A 21869-nucleotide genomic window follows, 5' to 3' on the forward strand; every position below is an offset into this window, starting at 1 on the left:
GAAAGGAGGAAAAGAGAGGAAAAGAGGGAGGGTTATAAGAAAAGGGAGCGGCAGATTAGCCCTACGAGTCACCACGCCTTCTAGGGAACGGTAGCCACGCCCGGCCTATACTATAACGCTTACCCCGGAGAGCTTACGCAGCGCGAGTAAGGGAGGCATATAACTAAATAAGGGCTACTATAAATAGCAGGTATATAAAGAAGGTTTTAGAATAAATAATAAATAAAGGAAGGAGTAAGGGGGGGTAGGCGTACCCCCCCCCCCCTATAGAAGGGAGGGAGGGTATAAAAGGTACCGCGGCGAGGGAAGAATAACCTCGCTGGATCCGGAATAAAGGAAAGGACGGCGGTAAGGGACCGTGGCGATAGCGTACCGAGGGCGCGTGCGACCGATATAGCACCTACTAAACTAACTAGCCGACCCCTATTAGCTATTAGCCCGGAGGTAAGATCCGGTTTTCGAATAGCGATAAAAACGGGGCCGCAGAGCGATACCGTAGCGGCTATACACGATAGAACTACCTATACAATAAGAGCGTAAGGGTTTTTATCTATTAACGGTTTTCCCTCGAGAATTAGAGAAGGACTATTACCTAGGTGGCTAGCCTAGCTTAGCTAAGCGAGAATAGCGTAATAAATAATAATAATATTATTATTTTATAGCTTTTATTCCTGCCTTTTAACTCGATATTAAGGGTATTATATAGCCCTTTAAGACTGTTTTAAGGTTAAAAATAAGGCTAGGTTAAGGTTAGGCTAAGTAATCGTTCCGCTAATCACGGCGTAATAATTAAAGGGTATATTATATTCTATCACGTAAGCCACGGTATAATACTCTCCTATTAGTTAGAAGTGCCCTACTATCCTCGCTTAGAAGGTAGTAGATATATTTAGGACATATATACCCGCCCCCTTTTTCTTTCTCTTTTATAGATAATACAATCATACATTTCCTGAATCAACGCTCCCTGTAAGCATACTCCCGTCAATTCAACAGTTCCCCATCACAGTGGGGGCGGTCCTATGTACAACGTACAACGTAGACTAACCAGTGGTGTGGCGTCTTGGCTAAACAAGCCACCCCGTCCCGGCATGCCATATCGGGGCCCCGGCGGAAGAGAAAAGGCAGAAGAAAAGTATATATAAAAAAAAAAAAAAAAATTAAAACAAAAACAAAAATAATAAACGGAAATTTCATTTGACTCCGTACGTTAATACGTTATAGGTGAGTACAGAGTATTATCTCCGTAATTGTCTTAGTAAAAATAGGGTTCCGCAGACGGTCAGTAAAGTAATACTATGAAGTACTGATACGATACCTCTTAACGATAGAGGGCAACTTCAGAGTTTTCCCTTTAAACTCCCGAGTCGACAGCGGAGCCATGACGTCATTGGCGGAATGCGCCGAGCCGCGTTAACCCGGAGATTTTCCTTAATTCTGAATAGACACGGTTCGGCAGCGGCTGTCGATAGCCCAGCAGGGAGAGCAAGTCATCGGCCACCATGAAATGCCATAGGCCTCGTCACACAGCCGACGAACATTTCAACGTTCTTCTCGATCGCGACAACACTCGGCTTTATACGGCGTGGGTGCCTGTTGTCACGAATCAGCCTCAAAGGTAACGAGCTTCTTACAGGAAGTCGGTAAGCAGACGCAGAAAGAGAATTTGAAGCCAATAACGGAACACAAGGAAGCGCGCATAAACGTATTCCAGCCCTCACCCCCGCAGCACAAGTACCACACATCTGCGTATCGCCGCCGAATGTCGTGTTCCATCGCGTCCCAAACCCGCTCTTGGGAGATGCGGTGCCTGTGATGTATGTCCCGTCACCCGTTTTCTTGTAGTTTAAAACGCACTTTGCGGTAAATATCACTATCAGACCAGGGTATTTCATCTCCTCCGTCTTCTATAATGTCCTCGAAACCGTCTCCGAAGCACCCTTCGTTGCGAAAGACCTTCCACGGTGGCACCGCCTGGAGCCGCACAGTAGAGCAGTCGATCGCGAGGTCGTCCTCGACCCGTTGGCTTTTGAATATTTTATAGACCCTTGCGATTGCAAAGCTGGGCCGGCTGAGTGGGGCTGCATATTGCCGTGGCGCGCGCGGTGGCTCACCAAAAAGAAAAATGGCGCAGAGATCGTGGTGGAGATTGTGGGGCAGGTATCTCGCACGGACCGTTTGGCGGGCCGAGTTTACGAAGGATGGCGCGGAAGGAAGAACCTTTCGTTCCTCAAGGCACAACCGAACAGGAAGCAGCTCTGGCCATCAACGACGATGGGCAAGCTTGCGAAGCAGGCCGATCCTCTACGGGCAGGGCCCTCGCGCGTTGAAAAGTCTCGCGCACAGAGAGACAGCCGCATTCTCCCGTCATGGTGTTATCGAGTCCAGGCTGGCAGATTTAACGACGACAGAGAATGGAATGCTACGACTTTGATGAGGATCTTTCAGAGCTGGAAGAGGACAACGAACAGAGAGACGATGCCGAGCAGCTCAAGGAGGAGGAGGGGGAGGACTGCGAGTGCCGCGGCAGGGACCCCGAGTGCGACTGCCAGTTTGAGGACGGCGATGATATGGACGACGAGTCGGAGAGATCGTACGACGGATCTGACGCCGACGACTACTACGAGCTGAAAGAAGAGCGCGAGGAAAGGAAGTGGGAGAAGCTGCGGGAGCGGAAGGAGAAAGACCCAGAACAACAAATTGAGAGGACTAAGGAAGAGGAGGTTCGTGCCGCATACGGATCTTTCAGGAAGGCCGAGAAGGAACACAAGACTATCCCTATCGAATCACTTGGGGGCCAGGGGTTTAGGCTGTTCTGCAGCAATCATATCAACCATTTCTACTCCGATTTCTATGCGACCAAACGGGTTGACTTTTACAACCTCGACGGCACGGACGACGGCACAGATAATCCCCGTCTGACCAAACAGAAGCCCGGCGGCGAGACTGACATGGTGGAGACGTGTATCTCGATGCGAATGCCAACTGCAGCTTTGGGCCGTTCCGCCCTCCGAACCGCGCGAGCCGGAGGGTTGTCAAGGTGAAGAGCTGCGATGGCAAGTATGAGCTGTCGTTTATGTTCATCGGCAACGGTTACCTGAAGCTGAGGGTCTCTCGGGAAATGGTGTTCATGAAGCCTTACGGTGCAAGCTCTACAGCTCCCCCGCCCACTGCTCCGGAAGTGTTCGAGTTCGTCGGCATCTGGCGCGATCGGGAGAAGGAGAAGGCGGAACGACAGAAGATGATGGTAAAGATACGCCGCTCGCCGTCACCCCGCGAAAGTTGGTTTGAGATGAACCATCCCATGGGGGTTTGGAATCAGCCATGGTAGAGTCTCGTTCTCAAGCAGGCTTTATGCTAGGTGTTGAAGGCTGTGAGTTGTCTCGGTCGCTCGCTCGCTTCATATGCTAGTACACCCGAATAAGGGCTAAAGCCCAGTCCACACGTAACGTCCCAATCGATCAATTTGCAAAGAACCTTTCGTTCCTCAAGACATTGGCCCCGCGCTGCCTATTTAACCCAAATGAAAAAGTTTGTGAAAAGAGAGATATCAAACGTCCTGGAATTATCTACTTTATGGCTTGATTGTGAATGACCCCTTCACCGTCTTGGTGTGGAAAAGACGCCCAAGGCTCTGCATGCTGTGGCGTCACCGGCGCAAATTTCTGAGTGGGCTGGTCCTCTGTTCTCTCCTCGTCGCAGGCAGCATTGTAATATTCGGCCCATTCACCAAAGTCGTCCATTCCTAATTCTGCACTACCGTCGCAAACGCCAGGACCGACATCAGACGACAAAGTGCCCCTGCGCCCTGTGCCAAGCAACTGTAGGTGAGACCGAGCAGCCGGCGCTAGGAATGACCCGTTCTCGTCGCGTGGCTCGGTAAACTTACTGATCACACTGCCCACCCCACCAGGTTCCGAATCGGAGGGGCAGTTAAAACTCCGGGGTGCTGTCGCCGCGCCGGGGTCGGTGCGAACAGGGCCGCTGGAAACGCCCGATTCTCCGCTGCCGTTAGATGACAGAGTGTCCCCGAAAATCCAATCGCGCCCTGACGGAGGAGTTTCGCTCTGTAGCTGGGTCGGGGTCAGCATTATCGGATGCGGATAGGTCTTGATGAACTGGCCGTGAGCTGCTGCCCTTGCTTTTCAGACTGTGTAACAAATTGAGCTCGCCGGGTCTCTGCATCTTGGGATAGACATCGATGGAGGAGACTCCTCGTCGCTTCGCTAACGGATGGGCGCCGTCGATGACGTTGTGCGATTGCGGGATGGCCGAAACATGCTTGAGATCATGCCATGGGGAGAGTCGACATGGCCGATGACTTTGAAGCCAAACTTGGCATACAGTGGGACACCTTCAGGTGCTGCCAGCACAAATGCGTGCCGTCCATGCAAGTTTATCTCTCCACAAATCCGCTGCATGAACGCCGAGCCAATCCCTCGCCGCTGATGGTCCGGATTCACCGACATGATAGTCAAGCCTAGAATTCATATATCAGCACGCCACTCGATCGTTCAGTAGAGTCAACATACGGCAAATATTATCAAGATCCTTTAGGATCCGCTCACGCTCCATCTTCAATTCTTTTGACAGAGAAAGCCAGCCATCCACATCCAGAGTCAATGGAAGCCAGTTTTTCGTATTCGCACTTCGTCGGGAGGGATCTTTGGAAAGCTGCCCAGCGCTCTCCATCTCTCGACGTCGTTCGATAGTAGTCCAGGCACAGAGCCCAACAGGGATTCCATCAATAAAAGCCTGGAGAAAGGTTTCTGCTCGATTTTTCGGCGCATCTCTTAACATATCGGCGTACCAGCGGACCACTTCATCCCTTTCGGTTTCGTGCATGTTCTCTGCGGAAGGAAACATTACCCGGAACAGGGGTGTATTCCATATTGCGGGAACCTCAACATACCGTGAGAGACTCTCGGCATTAGAAATATCAACATCGGATAGTACGAAAGACATCCTCGTAAGCTATTGTGAGAATTCAGGGTTTGGCAGAGGAAAGAAAGTTTCCGGTCTTTGAAACGAAGCACGAACCCACCTTAACTAAGGGCACCCGTATAGGTATATAGACCACGATATAGTCCTTACGGGATCTATACCTAACTAAGGGCTTTAGATCTCGGGGACCTCGGGTATTAGGATATAATAGGGGCGGATACCGGAGAAGACTGGATATGATCTAAATGATATAGTACCTATAATAGAGTCTTCACCACCCAAATTAAGGGCATAAGAGACTCCTATAGATATAACTTAACATAATACACACACACGGGATTTCTGCTCCATCAAGTTAATCATATAAGTGCTATTTTGACGTGCGACAGGAAGCTTGCCAGAATTCCCGTCCTCACCTTGGTGTATCAGCCGCCTGATGATGTAATAATGTCCAAGGAAAAATGGACCCAGCTCTAGTTCCTTCGTTCCTCCGTCCTTGAACCCAACACTTCCTGATCTTTTGCCGAACCTGCAAACCAACATCGTTCTCAATAAGGTAGGGACTCATTTGCCGTCGAATGGTCAAGGTCAGCCTGGGTGCACGGGCCACAAGCGCCACACATGCGCTTGTGGCCCGTGCGCTCGCCTTATCGGTGGCTTTGCAGGAAGAAACATTTCAGTCGCAATGGGTTGCCCCCAGTTGGTCATACAACCTGCTGCACGCCTTATATACCTACTCGTTCCTCGAGAGAATACCAAGAAAAGTGATGGCTTCCGCACAGTGAATCTGAGTCTTTAAATAATAGATCTTGGCGGTCTGGTTGCAGCGGACACGCGCTGCTGCCACTGCCCTCGTGGTCTCAATCGACTGCCGGATAATATGTTGATTCTTCCGGGGCTGAACAGGCCCTTCCACCCCATTCTACGCGTGTAGGTACCTACCACCGAATGATATCATCCCCAAGGTCACAACAAGACAGACCGTCAATGGCACCTAGGTAGTGAACGGAGAACTCGGATTGTCTCGGCGGGATGACGGCGGGAATCTAACATCCTTTGTTCCCCTTTTGGCCCTTTCCAGTTGATTGACGTAGCACGGCTCATGATCATTAAGAGACTCGACTTTAGCTCTCCCGATTGCGACGCTATATCTTCCCGTCGCCTTAGTCCCCAGCGATACAGGTAAGTACCTTATAGAGGAAATATCCATGACTCGCGAACTAATACTGCGTGATATATTAAGGGCTGCAAGTTAAATACGCACTGATCGACCCGATCATTGTTCACGGACCGGTCCTGCAAGGTATTGAACCGGAACGGTCACTATTCCGTATCAACGCTCCGCATTCAGGTGTAGACCGATGCCGGTGCCGGCCGTCTTCTATGAAGAGGCTCCGCTGCCCTCAAACCAACCCGCGTGCCTCGTACGATTTCCATCGAACATAATTTAAGTTCCCCCCTAGATCAGATCACGACAGCGGCCGATCTGCCGCCAATGATCCTTACGGATCTATGTTAACGGAAGCTTTCCGTCATATCGGAAGGGTTCAGGGTCTCGGGACCGTCGCAATGTCCGTGAGCTTAATTGACTGGATCGTATCCCGGGACATCGGGTGACATGCTACCACTTTCCGCCCATGATATAGAGGTCTATGCGCCCGACCTCTCTTTTTCTTGAGACTTTTCGCTCCTTGGGGGTGGTTTTCTCTTCACATGTTCCCGATTGCGATACACAATCTACCATATCTAAATATCCAATAAGCCTCACCAACGTCGTGTTCTGGAAGGCGGTGGTGTAATTACTTGTACCACCCTACTCCGTAGATTGGAAGGTAAGGTAGTGTACGGAGTACGGCACGCCCGCACAGGCTAAAGCCATTCTAGTACACGTAGTGCCCGTACCTGACGCCAGCGCGATACCACCCGGGAGCCACCTGAGGCTAATGACAAATCGCTCCGAGGCTGGTGAGATGGAATATTCCTCTGCTTCTTCGTTTCCCCATACAACCAAAATATAATAACGTTTGCTGTCAAAGCAAGTTTCCTAGGCGACTTTACGGCTTGTAAAGACACATAAACCGACTCTGGCGCCCGTGCAGTGTCCAAATATCGTTGAGAACTCGCTGGTCGGTATGGATGCAGACAAGGACTACCAGTCCACCCTGCACTTTCCCATTCCTTTTCTATCGTTATGTCACGTTCCTGTCCATGATGATATCTTCAGTGATTTATGGCGAAACGAAAACAGCGCCAAAAGAAGAAGAAAAAAAGAAAAGACAAAAAACCCCCGGGGATCAGAAACTCCGTGCGCCACGCCGCCCACCTTCTGTCCTGGGAAACGACCGCAGAAACATCCAACGAAACTCCCATTTAAATCCCCTTAATATAACCGCAGCATATTCCGCTCCCCCGAGATAGGCAGCGACGCCTCAATAACCCCATTGCACCCGATGCGTATGCCGCCGCCTCTCGTGTCTCCTCCGATCCCGGGACGACTGACGGCACGCATCGACGCAGTGCATCATCATGTAGACGAAGTGGAGGAGCGCAGCGGCGAGCTGGAGCCAGGCGTACCAGGGCGCCCAAACGGTTTTTTCGTCGCGGTACGGGTCGTGTCGGGGCCAGCCGGCGCCTTGCTCGGGGCGCCAGCGGCAGCTGATCATGAAGTAGAAGAAGGAGACCATGCCGAGGGCGCAGAGCACGAGGTCCAGTATCACGAGGATGCCGGTGCGGAAACGGGGGATTTGGTGCGTCGAGTTGGCGAGGGTGACCATTTCGGCCATGGAGAAGAGGATACCGAAGAGAACCTGGCACGAATGGTCAATTTTTGAACGAAATCTATAATGCAGATCGAGCGGTGCCGTGATGGAAAAGGAAACAGAAGCGGGACGGGGGCCGGCCGGCGGACGTACGGCTACATAGCCTATAGGCAGGCTCTCCCCATAGCGGGAAAGAGTGATGAGGGATGCGAGGGCGCAGACTTCGATGACGACGAGGACCAGGCGACAGCAGAATTGGAACACGCCGTATAACAACGGTAACCTGGGACGAGCCATGATGGAACTGTATCGGGGAACCGAGTGTCCAGGAGGTCGGCTGTGGGGGATCCAAAAATTCTCTCACCAAAATCCAACACAGGTCGGTGAGGGGATGGGAATACACGTTAGAGTTGTATCGTAAAGCCGCGATGACGATGATGATGAAGATGGGAGGGAGTCGATGAAACCGGACACTGGATACTGATGCCAGGTGTGGTGTTACGAAAGTCGTGAGAGGGACCACGGCATTCAAGTCGTCGTGGAGGTGGGCGAGCAGCCCTACCGCGCGTGTTCACGCCGGTGACACATTCGCAAACAAACAGAAGGCTGATGCTTTAAAGATGATTCATGTCCCGTTAATGTGGTTGTGTCGTCGGTGTTCGCCGTTCGCTTGTTTTGCGGCTGGGGGAAGGTTTGGAGGATGACGGCGACTAGAGAGAGGACTTGGGGTTTTTTTTTGGAATGGGGAAAAGGCACGGGCGTGGGATGTACGAAGTAATTACGTACGTCCGCATTCCATACGAGGGTTCAGTTGTTGACATTCGAGAAGGGGAATGGAAGCGGAGGCGGGAAGCACAGGCCACTGTCAGATACAGCGTAACTGGAACCGTCAAAAATGGGGTCAAAATTAAAGGGTAAATTAAGCTACTAATTTATAGCGGCGGCGCTAAAGCTCCTAGTCGTTATAGGTGTGATAGACTATAGGGTTAGTTTTATTTATCTTGCCGAAGGTAGGTTATTAAAATAGTTCTTTTAGTCGGATTATAAAGAGTTCTTGGTTTACTATACTAGTTCGGCTAGTATAGCTCCTAATAGTAGTAGGGTAGGTAAAAGAGTATATCGTTACTTAGTAAGTAAGACTCTTAATTATTAGATACAGCATAACTGGAATATTCAAAATAGGATTAAAAATTAATTAAGATTATTATATTTAAATTCTAACAAGGCAGGACTATCGGGGAACTGCTCAGACCGTAATCTCTATAGTAAAGATTCTGCAGGTATCCGCCCGGATTACCGAGGTTATAATCCTTCGGTCAAATCCGTGCCCGTTACGTAACCGTAAAACTACGGTCTATTCAACAGATCCCCCATCTTTAAGGTTACAGCTCAACTAACTATTACCCCCCCTGCTAACCTAACTATTGCCCCCCTATTAGCGTAGATCTGATCTAACCTAACTATTACTATAGCCTTTACTTCTCGCCCGACTATTAATCGCTAAGCCTATACTAATAGTCGGGTAAGGTTAGCGGGAATAATAGCGAAGGGAAATTAAATCGCTACTATAATAATAACTATAAGGAATTAAAACTGGATTATTTCAGGACCGTTTCAGGACCTATTCCGGTAGTTTTCCGGATATAATAGCCAGATCACGTGATATATCGGGCTAAGAGCCTAGTAATAATAATCACTGCCTAAATAAATCTAAATCGCTTCCGTAACTTAATTATAATAACGCTAGATTATAATTATGTTCTTTAGTTTACACTTTATAGTAATAAATAAATCTATAATCATAACCTTATTAACTTTATATATACCTATCACTTTTTATCATCAATTACTCTTTAGTTTATTATCTCGATTACTTATATTTTTCGCTATAGCGAAAAAATACTCCTAAACCGCTAAATGTTAGTGGTATCTTAATAATAAGTAAGGTCGTCGCGCAGGACTCCTAGGCTATAAGACGAACGATATAAGTTACTATTTAGATTTAATTCAGGATCGATTTAGGATTAATTCTAATAGTATCTAGGAGAGTTAAGTAAAGGTGACGGCAGGAGAGATCTACTATCGTTACGAGGTTAAGGATAGTCGCTTATGCTATATTATAAATATTCCCCTATAGTTCTCTAAGATAATTAAATAGTTTCTAATAATAAAATAGACGATTACCTACTCCACTATAAGCTCGCTTAAGAAGTATCTTAAATAGTCTTACGCACTAATATCGGCGGCGGCGGTAAAGGGTATATTATGTTCGGCTAATAACTAGGAGGCTACACGTATATTAGATCCGTGTAATAGCTTAATATATTAGTAGTTATACTAATACTAATACTAGGATTTTACCGACGCCTATACGCTCTTATCTATAATAAAGAAGTTACTCTTTAGATACTAAGAGTATAGCTTATCGTTATACTAGTATACTCCTATACGCCCCTATAAAGGGCGACGGTAGTATATATATTACCTGCTTTCTCTATATATATCCTCTACTAATATTATAATAGTATAACTACAATAAAATAAAAGAGGTAGCTAGATATACTCTGGGTTAGCTCTATGGTTTTTATCGTCTCTAGTATAGGGAGACTTACCCCCCTTACTAGAGGGATAATAGATACTTAGTTTAGGTAAGCTTTCGCTATCCTGAGAGCGGCTTAGGCGCCGCGGAGAGGAAGGCGCGTAGCCTTCGTGTTTAGTTAGAGGCTAGCCGGTCTATCTCCTAGCCACGGGGCCGTACTCCTACTTTAGAGGAGTCGGAATAATAACCTTATAAATAAGTAAGGTTTACTTTTATTTTTAAATAATAAAAGCCACGAGGAAATGAATATTATATTATAAATTAAAATTGTAAAAATAATATATAATTATAAAGTGCCTATATAACTTAATAGTATAAAGTAATATATAGTTAGTAGTATACTTAAATATACTAAACTTATCCTATATAATAGTAATAGTGTATTAATTTTTTAAAGTATACATAAATATAATATAATATATATAATAGTATAATAATACCTCTTTAAAATAACTATACGCTTTAAGATAACTTATTATAATACTTTAGTTAAATAATTCTAACTTCTATATTAAGTAGTTTAATTTATAATACCAAAGTATTTTAATAGTTATATTAAAGAGTTTTAATCTTTATATTAAAGCTTTTTAATATCTTAGATATATATATTAAAAGTTTAAATAATAGCTTATTAGGTAGAAATATCTTATATATATAGTAAAACTATATATTATATATTAAAATGGATTTAGCTCTAAATAAACCTATAAAAGCTCATATTTAAACTTATATATACTACTAGTATACTTATATATAAACCTTATTTTATACTTATATATATATATATATACTTTTTAAGCTATTTACCTTTTTATAGGTAGTATTATTATTATTATTATCTATCTTACTCCGCTATTCTATCTAGTCTATAAAAGCCTATTTAGGCTATATAGTATTCTTAAGTAGCTATAAAGTAAAAAACCCGGGGAAAACCTTTATACTTTTCCTTAATTAGAATAATACTATTATAAGGCTAATATAATACCGGTTAATCCTTATTATATATCTAGATTATACTTTTAGACTATTAGCTAATAGAAAAGGTAATAGATCATAGTTTAGATTAGCCTAGGCTAATTACTAATAAAGGAGTAAAGGCTATAAGAGTATTATAGTATCTCCGCTATATAATAGCCACGGTACTTTATACTCGGTCTCCTTATATCCTTAGGGGTCGCCTTTATTATTCTTTCCGTTTAATTAATAGAAAAGATAGGTAAGGTAGGCTATCCTACCTCTATTAAGAGGTAGGTGCCTACTATATCGGGTAATAGGTAAGTAGAGTAAGGCTCCGCCTATAACCGTAAAATAATTAATAACTAATAAGATTGTTTTATTATTCCTGCGTCTTTTTTATAATACTATAAAGCTTATTATAGATTATCTATATATTATATTCCTATTTACGGTTCTATAAGCTTACTATTATTATAGTATACTAATAATAGTATCTTTTAGTACTCTAATTCCCCTTTATTCTTTTCTTTATATAATTCTTTAGTATATAGTTTATAGGAGCGCTATAATAATATAAGGCTAATTAGGTAGGATAATAGTAGAAGTAATAATAATAATAATAATAATAATAATCGTTATCATAAATAACGTATAATCCATAATATACTATATATTAACTATAATAATATTAAGATAGTATTATACCGGCTAGTATAAAGTAGTTACTTATACTATAGTAAGTGCCTAAGTATATACTAATACTATACGTACTAGTACTATATACTTTTAGTGTACTAATAGTAGATATCCGTATAAGACTATAAGCTATTTTTATACTATAATAGTATTACTAGGGCGTTAGAGTAGTTAGGTCTAATAAGTTAATAAGTCCCCCTAGCTAGTAGAAAGTAGTAATAGCGCCTTATATATATCTATATAGTCTATATATTAATAAAGGCCGCTAGCTATCTTTATATTATAATAGTAAGTACTCTGTTTTTAGTATTATAATATAGCTCTATACTAATAGTCTATAAGCTAAAAAGCGTTTGAATACAGCGGCCTTATTCTTAAGACGGGCGATCTTTTAGGCGTTACCTTCCGGGTATAGCTATAGCCGTACCCTATTAATAAAGGTATAGGATTTAGTCGCCGAATTTGGTATATAAAGGGTATAATAGGTATTATAATATATTATCTTATAAGTATTCCTTTTATAATCCTGTTATAGTCCTTTTATAGTAATAGTATAGCTAATAATACATATACGGTATACTATAAATATTATATAGACGTATAAAAACCGTGTTTTATAGGGGTATAGCATAAAAACCCGGTTTTATAAGGGTATATATAATAAGAATATTAGTTTATAAGGGTATACTATAAAATCGATATACTATAAAAGTACTTAGTAAGAACTACGTATTACTAGGCCGTAATAAGGAAACTAAAATGTCCCCTAGGTTACCCTATAGATATATTAGTTTAGGGCTTCGCTACTTAGGTAGATAAAGATATCTTTATTATACCTTATTTACTATAGTAAAGGCTACCCCTTGAATCCTAGAATCCCTAGGTCTAATAATACTAGCTAGCTAAAGATATACCTCAATACTAATATACCTTATCTAGGTATATCTTTAATTAGCTAGTATTATTAGACCTAGAGAACTTAGAATATAAAGGATAACCTTTACTATAGTAAATAAGGTATAATAAAGATATCTTTATCTACCTAAGTAGCGAAGCCCTAAACTAATATATATATAAGAGAACCCCGGAGATACTCTAGCTTCCTTACCGTGGCCTATAAATACCTAGTTCCTACTAAGTACCTTTATAATATATCGGTTTTATGGTATACCTCCGTGGAACGCAGTTCTTAAAGTATACCCCTATTATACCTAGTATCTGCCGTATACCCCCGTAGAACGCGGTTTTTACGGTATACCCTTATAATACCTAGTATCTGCCGTATACCCCCGTAGAACGCGGTTCTTACGGTATACCCCTATAATACCTAGTATCCGCGGTATACCTCCGTGGAACGCGGTTCTTATAGTATACCCCTATTATACCTAGTATCCGCGGTATACCCCCGTAGAACGCGGTTCTTATAGTATACCCCTATAAGGGGCGGTTTCTATAATACGCCGTAGACGTATTATATAATATTCTAAGCCTTATAAATATACTAAATTTAGCTTAGCCTAATAATAATATACCCTTTTTACTATAAAGTACTTATTAGTCTTATAGTTAAAATAATACGGCCTAGATTCTACTACGAATACTAGTATATATTACGGGGTACCCTAGTAATATTATAGTATAAGCTATAATATATATAGGGTACGCTTATTACGGCCGGCCGCCGAACATAGACCAACCCTATGGGTATACTAGCGTATATCCCACGGGACGGCCCTAGACGGGGGGCAGCATAGGGTGACTCGAGAAGTCACGTGCCAAGTTACGTGTCACTAGGTACGGAGGTACTTAGTATACCGTCCGGGACGGACCGGGGTCGATCACTCCGACGAAGTGACTAATAAGTAATCGGTCACGACAGAATCACCTAGGCATAGCGACCACACAAGGAATAATCACTACGGGTAAGGAGGCGCTATTACTATATAAACTAAAGTATCCTAGGTCTTACTTCTACTAGAGAATAAGATATCGATTAATCTAAGTCTTTACCTAGACTATTAGTCTACGCTTAACTCTACCTTATAAAGAAAACGCCTAGTCTTTACGACGTAACTACGACTAAACACTACGAATAATAGTTACTGCTCTTTAGTTAATATCCTCTTCTTATTTTAAACTAAAACCCCAACACTAGTCCCCTATCATCCGCTATACTATAAAGGACCAGAAGCCGTCGTAATATTTTAATCGATCCTATTCGGTAAGCTAACCTTAATAGCTAATAAGCAGTACGCCCGAAGCAGAAGCTACTTCGCCTAAGGAAGAAGAAGTCACTTTATCTGAAGAAGAATCATCGTCTGAAGAATCCAGTTCCTCCGACGAAGAGGAAGGACTAGAATAACCTTAATAAGACGATAAAGTAGCTAGTAACCACTCTTCTAATATATCGAATAATAACCGTACCACGAACGCTATAAGCACCGCGACGCTTACCACTACCACTAAAGGAAGTAACGACTTTTAGCAGATTCGCGATATAATCACTTAGCTTTAGGGGGAGAATACGACCCTAAGAGCTTAGTTAAACTATCCTAAAATCGGGGCTAAGTATAGATACCCTATACCCCCTAAGTATAACGGGACTCGGGGATAGCTTTAGAGCTTTATTACTTAGCTTAAAGGCTACCTCCTATTCTACTAGGATAGTATCCGTACGGAAGAAACTAAGGTACTCTATACCGCGGCACTCCTTATAGGAGATACGCACGAATAGTTTAAGTCTATCTATAAAGACTACCTAGAGAATATAGGAATAAAGATCCTAAGGAAGCCCGGGACCACGGTAATCTTCGAGAACTTCGACGTCTTCGTTAAAAGACTTAACGCTATCTTTGGCTAGCCCGATAAGGAACGAGTCACGGCCGAATAACTAAGCTAGCTATATTAGACTAAGTTAGCTACTGACTATACTATAAGATTCTAGTAAATCTTATTAAAGCTTAGTTACCCGGATAAACCCCTTATAAATCAGTACTACTAAGGACTTAAGGAAGAAGTAAAGGATAAACTATACCGATTAGACTAACCTAAGACGTTTAGCGAATATACCGCGATAGTAATTCGTATCGATAACTAGAACTATAAATAACGCTATTAGAAGAAGTATTAAATAAGCGTTCCGTTTTATATAGCTAATTCGAAGAAGAAATAATTACACCTATACTAGTTCGGAAATATCTTATATAGATACTATAGTAGACCTATAAAGCTTAATAATATTAACCGATAAAGCGATAAGCAGGGTAAAAAGGATATAACGAAAGTTAAGTATTATAACTATAATAGGCTAGGTTACTACGTACACGACTATTATAAGCCTAAGAAAGAACGACCGTAACGATAAGTAAATACGATTAAGAAAGAAAGACCCTAGAAGGAAATTAACGCTATTAGATACCTGGAAATTTATAGGGATAAAATACTATACGTTAACCTCTATTAGGTAACCTGCTATAATAACTATTATCTAGCACACTAATTAGGGAAAGACGGAGCTAGGTATTACCCTAAAAGACCCTAGAAGATACTCGCTATAGTATCTAGTAACGAGTACGATAACGACTATAGCCTTAAGATCCCTGACTAGGATAAGGATAAACTAGCTTTATAAACTATCGCAGAAATCCTTAAAAAATACGGATAGACGAAAGAAGAAGCTAAGAGGCAGAAGCAGATCTTAGAAATCCAGAAGGAAGGAGATCGTACCTGAGGGAGAATCGCTAAACTTAAAGAGTAAGATTAGGAAACGGAGTCCGACAGAACCCCGGATAATAACACGAACTTCTAGTATTAACCTATAGAAGCAGCCGACCTAATTAAGGAGGAAACTATCCAGCTATGGATACTCGACTAGCTCACGGAAGAACCCCTTAGATAGACCTACTAAGTTCGTTTCACTAAACTTAACTTCGATAACGCCTACCGCAGGACACCCACGAATACTAGTGGGGAATAGCAGTAAACTATATATTAATAACCTTACCGCGCTTAGAAAAACCGAGACACTCTTACCGACCTAATAATAAGCCTATAAGGATCGGACGATTAACCACTTAGGTATAATTACTACGGGTACCGGTTAGATAAATATAATACTACTAGCTACGTAGTATACGCTTCTAAGAAAATCCGATAACTAGAATAAGACTAAGGAGCTTAGGAGTCACGCTTCTAGACCCTCGATAAGCGCCTACGATAGATAGAACGGCTCTTAATCCAGTATAGGTTCTTAGATAAGGAAATATCCCTCGAATACCGAGCTAAACAGGCAAAAAACTAGGAGTATACTATCGCTAGGAGTATACGAGAGGTACTTGATAGATATACTCTATAACACGTAATAGTATAGGGCACTATTATATCAGAATACGACTTAATAAATATAAGATAAACACACTATTAGATATAGGCGTAGCAGGAAACTTTATCTTACTAGTAGCCGTGAGAAAGTTCTCTATTCCCTAGGTTAGAAAACACCCAGAAAAGGAGTATAAGGTTACTCCGTATACGGGAAAGAACTAGTCCTACGAAGAAGTTATTATTAACTAGGAGACTATACACCTTTAGGTTAAAATCCAGAATAAGACTAGAATAATAAAGTTTGATGTATACGATATAGGTTATAAGGATATTATCCTTAGTAAACTATAGTTTAACGAATAGAATCCCGATATAGACTAGAAGCTTAGCTAGCTCCGGTGGAGATTAGAGAGTAAGTAGGAGACTATAAAGGAAACCTTACCCGATCCCGATATCCGTTAAAAATAGCAGAAAGACTTACCGATAAAAGAGCCTTAGGGAGACTAAGATAGCCGCTAAAAATCGGGGACTAAGGCGAAAGAAGTACGAAAGACTTTAAGATAGCAGCGACGGCATAACCACTAATGCGTAACTAATATTATTAAAGGAATCTACTAGATTATCTAAGCAGAAAAAGGACTAGTAATAAGTAATCACGATAGACTCGCTAAGGTATTACTAGAATACCGTAAATACGGAAAACTATTTACCGAAAATCTAAAAACCGGATTATTAAAACACCGATACTATAATTACGAGATACCCCTAAAGGAAAGGATACACCTAAAATTCTTCCTAATTTACGGGCTAAACTAGAAGGAATTAGATACCTTAGAAGAATATCTCGAAAAGATACTAGTAAAAGGCTATATCAGAGTATTATAGTTATTAGCAGGATACCCGATCCTATTTATACTAAAGAAAAACGGTGAACTATAACTATATATTAATTATCGATAACTTAATAATATAACTATTAAGAACCGCTACTTATTACCTCTTATCTTAGAAATATAAGATTAGCTAGTTAGAGCGTAATAATTCACGGTACTCGACTTAAAAGGAGCCTATAACTTAATTAGGATTAAGGAAGGAGAAGAGTGGAAGATAGCGTTTCGGATAAAGCGAGGATATTTCGAGTACCTCGTTATATCTTTTAGACTAATAAATACGCTAGTATCGTTCTAAACACTTATTAACAACGTCCTAAGGAAGTATCTAGACCACTTCGTTATAGTATACCTAGATAATATCCTGATCTTCTCCAAGACACTCGAAGAACACCGATAACATATTCATATAATCCTACAACTCCTATAAGACGCCGACCTATTAGTCGAACCAGAAAAAGTTTAATTCCACACGTAAGAAGTTAACTTTTTAGGTTATACGATATAACCTAATAAGATCTATATAGATAAGGCGAAAGTCTAATACGTCTTTAAGTAGCTATAACCCTAGAACGTTCGCGATATTTAGTCCTTTCTCGGACTTTTAAACTACTATTAATAATTTATTAAGGACTATAATAAGATTACTATCCCCTTAACTAAAGTAACTAAAAAGGGACTCGACTTCGAATAAAACGAAAGAATAGAAAAAGCATTCTAAGCTCTTAAAGGAAAGATTACCAGCGAACCTATCTTAGTAGTACTAAACCCCGATAAAGAATACGAACTCGAAACAGACGTATCCGACTAGGCTCTAGGAGTATAACTCGGATAGCGTAACGTAGAAGGAAGACTATACCCTATAGCCTTTATATCTAAGAAACTTAGTGGACTAGAACTTAATTATTAGATCCACGATAAAGAGCTAATAGCTATTATCGAAGCCTTTAAAGAATAGAGACTATATCTATCAGGGATAAGATACCCGGTATAGGTCTACACGGATTATAAGAACCTCGCGTAATTCACCACTACTAAGGTTCTTAATAAACGATAGATCCGATAGGCAGAATTCCTAGCCGAATTTAACTTCTATATTCAGTATATAAAAGGGAGCGAAAATAGTCGCGTAGACGCACTTAGCTAACTAAGGATACCTAACGAATCACCTAAACCGTAAGCTATACTCTAATAGAAAGGAGAAGCTCTTACTCTAAAGGATAAAGAGGTAAATAGCATTAATCGGATAACCGACACTATATTTAAAGAAGTATACGCCTCGCCGATATATAGATATTAAGGAATTTATAAAAATACCACCGATTACGCTAATAATACGGCTACACAGGAACTAAAGAACGAGTCAGGGACTTCATTCGTAACTACGATATTTACTAAAAAGCGAAGAGTAGCCGATATAAACCTTACGGATTACTAAAACCACTACTAGTAGTAGACGGACTATATAAATCGATTATAATAGACTTCGTGACAGGATTTCCAGTATCTAAAGATCCAGTAATAGGAACCGCCTATAATAGTATATTCGTGATCGTCGACCGATTCACGAAATACACTCTTTATATTCTATATATTAAAGACACTATAGCAGAAGAACTAGTAAGTATCTTTATCGACCGACTAATCAGGGATCACGGCGCACCGAACAAAATCATCACGGACAGAGATAAGCTCTTTACTAGTAACTTCTAAAAAGCAGTTATAAGCTAGCTAGGAACGAAATATAAGTATTCGATAGCGTTTCACCCTATAATAGACGGATAAACCGAAATCATAAACCAAGTCCTAGAATAGTACCTATAATACTATATAGGGTACGAATAGGATAATTAGGTATAATACCTGCCACTTATATAGTTTATATATAATAGCTTATTAAACGAGTTAATAAAGAAAACACCGTTCGAAGTAAATTACGGATATACCCTGATAGTATTTAGAAAACCTTTAGAAGGACTAGACGCACTAAGAGCGATAAAAATAGTTAAAAGTATAAAAAAACTACACGAAGAACTACGAACCGACCTAGAGATAGTCAGAACACGAATAAGCAGATACGCGAATTAATTAAGGATTAAGGGACTAACCCTTTTAAGGGGGGACCGCGTCTACCTTATTCGTAAAAACATTAAAATATAATAACTAAGCGATAAATTAGATTTTAAAAAATTAGGACTATTCAAAATCCTAGAGAAAAAGTCAGATACGAACTATATTCTATTACTACCTCCGATAATAAGGATATATAATAATTTCTATATTTCACTACTTAAACTAGCACTAAAAGACGTAAAAATAATATAAGACACGATCGTAGTCGATACTAGTAACGTGTATAAAGCAGAATAAATCCTCGACTACCGAGAGACGCTAGACGGCACCGAATATTTTATAAAATAGAAAAACTACGATCACGGCGATAATATATAGGAACTAAAAGATAACCTGATCGATTATAAGCAACTCCTAAAGTAGTACCGACAGAATATTATCAGGACCTAGAACTAGACGCCGCGGTCTATATAAAATTAATATCCGAGAATTCACCTATATCCTGCGCTATTACCTAATTCTAATTAATTATATTAATAGCACCGGCAGCTTATATAGTAGCCACCGCCTCTAACTCGGCCCGATAGGCCTCTTCTTCCCCCTTCTCCACCTTCTCAAGCTCCTCTATATCGGTAAGGTCCTTACGAACTATTTCCACCCCCTTCTTCCGTAGCAGGCGACGAGTTCGGCGAAGGCGGGATAAGCGGGCGAGCGCCTTATAGAGTATTTCCTCGGTCCGCTCCTTCTCTTATTCGAGGCGCTTTAGCTCTTCGTTTATACGACCCGCTAGGAAAATAAGGGGGTAAGTAAATAAAGACTAAGTAGGAAGGCGAGGGCAGGAGCGTACCGGAAGATATTAGGATTCTAGCACTGTTATAAGAACGACTTAAGCGGAAACACGCGTAATAGCGAGCGATATCGTCCAGAACGAAGCACGGTACGTTCTTAGAGGCATAACGGGTATAGGGGACGACCTTGTAGCCTTAATTAGCGATAAGGGCGGAAACGGTTAATCGGTTTTCGGCGGAATAAGATTTAGGACGAGACGACTTCTAGACACGGTCGGATATAATAATTAGTAATAAAGAAGAAGAAAAACCTAAGGAATACTAACTAGGGAAAAGCGACCTACTTATACGACCGCTAGGATAGCGCTTAGAAGGAGGGAGGTAATATTATAGCCGGCCGCCTAATATAGACTAACCCTATAGGTATACTAGCGTATATCCTACGGGACGGCCCTAGACGGGGGGCAGTATAGGGTGACTCGAGGAGTTATATACTAAGTCACGTATTACTAGGTACGGAGGTACTTAGTATACCGTCCGGGACGGACCGGGGTCGATTACTCCGATAAAATAACTAATAAGTAATCGGTCACGATAGAATCACCTAGGCATAGCGACCACGTAAGGAATAGTTATTACGGGTAAGGAGGCGCTATTACTATATAAACCAGAGTATCCTAGGTCTTGCTTCTACTAGAGAATAAGATATCGATTAATCTAAGTCTTTACCTAGACTATTAGTCTACGCTTGACTCTACCTTATAAAGAAGACGCCTAGTCTTTACGACGTAACTACGACCAGACACTACGAACGACAGTTACTGCTCTTTAGTTAACATCCTCTTCTTATTTTAAACTAAAACCCCGACGCCAGTCCCCTATCGTCCGCTATACTATAGAGGACCGGAAGCCGTCGTAATAACGCTATAAATACCTTTAGGCTATACTATAGCTTCCCTAGGTTATAATTAGTAAATATCGGGGAATACCCTACGTTTCTATACGTAAAAGCCGAGGATTCTACGGGGTTTACCCGTAGAATATTTAGGTCCTAGGGGTATACCCCCTTAGTTTAAAGAAGATATCTTTATTATACCTTATTTATTATAGTAAAGGTCGCCCCTTAAATCCTAGGATTCCTAGGTCTAATAGTACTAGCTAGTAAGGGATTTACCTAGATAGGGCTTAATATAAAGGATAGGTATTTATAATAGCTTAGGGGCTAAGGTTATAGTTATATAGTTTATAGATATAGCTATCACCTTTAAAATACAGGGTATTCTATATAAGGCTTATTATCCCCTTTAGGGAGGCTAATTTAATAAAGAAAAGCGTAATCCTACTAGTACTATAATAGGGTAATTACTATTACGCTTAAAGTATTATACCCTTAGGGTTTATTCCTTGTAAAGATACTAAAAAGTCTTTTTCGGATAAGGTATTAAGGACCTCTTAAGGGATAGCCTTAGTAAGCGTAGGGTAGATTTACGCGGCTAGTATAGCTCCTTAATTAAAGCCTTTCTTAATCTACTACTCCTTATAGGTAGCCTATTATTATACCCCTTTTATAAAGGTAAAGTAAATATATCCGCTAAGTAGCTTTTATACTGCTAGGGTATTATATTAGATAGTTATAGCGTTTATAGCTTAGATAATTTTCTTTAAGGTCTTAGCCTTAAAAGGCTAGGCCTTAGGGAGGCCTCCGTAACGGATAATTAATTTCTAATAGTATTTAGCGGGGATTATATTAAAGGGGACGGGGTTTTATAGTAGTACTATTATAGAACGCTATTAATTTTACTACTATTACACGCCTATAATTAATAGGTATATTATTTTTAGT

At 41.3% G+C, this 21869-nt stretch overlaps 3 protein-coding genes across 3 annotated transcripts; 1 reads left to right on the forward strand and 2 right to left on the reverse strand.

Annotated features, from left to right (window-relative positions):
• Positions 1 to 1502: 1502 nt before the first annotated feature.
• SODALDRAFT_374580 (hypothetical protein) lies at positions 1503 to 3782 on the forward strand (the record flags this gene model as incomplete). Its single annotated transcript, XM_028614684.1, has 5 exons — positions 1503 to 1618; positions 1662 to 1817; positions 1881 to 2366; positions 2414 to 2916; positions 2961 to 3782. The coding sequence occupies 5 exons, from the start codon at positions 1503 to 1505 to the stop codon at positions 3329 to 3331; spliced, it is 1632 nt and encodes a 543-aa protein (XP_028470032.1). The 3' UTR covers positions 3332 to 3782.
• A 444-nt stretch (positions 3783 to 4226) lies between these two features.
• SODALDRAFT_267438 (hypothetical protein) lies at positions 4227 to 4965 on the reverse strand (the record flags this gene model as incomplete). Its single annotated transcript, XM_028607551.1, has 2 exons — positions 4227 to 4480; positions 4533 to 4965. The coding sequence occupies 2 exons, from the start codon at positions 4963 to 4965 to the stop codon at positions 4227 to 4229; spliced, it is 687 nt and encodes a 228-aa protein (XP_028470033.1).
• Positions 4966 to 7373: 2408 nt separating this feature from the next.
• On the reverse strand, positions 7374 to 8000 carry SODALDRAFT_318957 (hypothetical protein; the record flags this gene model as incomplete). The annotated part of the gene is made up of 2 exons (XM_028609416.1): positions 7374 to 7751; positions 7857 to 8000. The coding sequence occupies 2 exons, from the start codon at positions 7998 to 8000 to the stop codon at positions 7374 to 7376; spliced, it is 522 nt and encodes a 173-aa protein (XP_028470034.1).
• Positions 8001 to 21869: the final 13869 nt, after the last annotated feature.

This window comes from Sodiomyces alkalinus, assembly GCF_003711515.1.
Source record: "Sodiomyces alkalinus F11 unplaced genomic scaffold SODALscaffold_1, whole genome shotgun sequence".
NCBI classification, from domain to species: domain Eukaryota; kingdom Fungi; phylum Ascomycota; class Sordariomycetes; order Glomerellales; family Plectosphaerellaceae; genus Sodiomyces; species Sodiomyces alkalinus.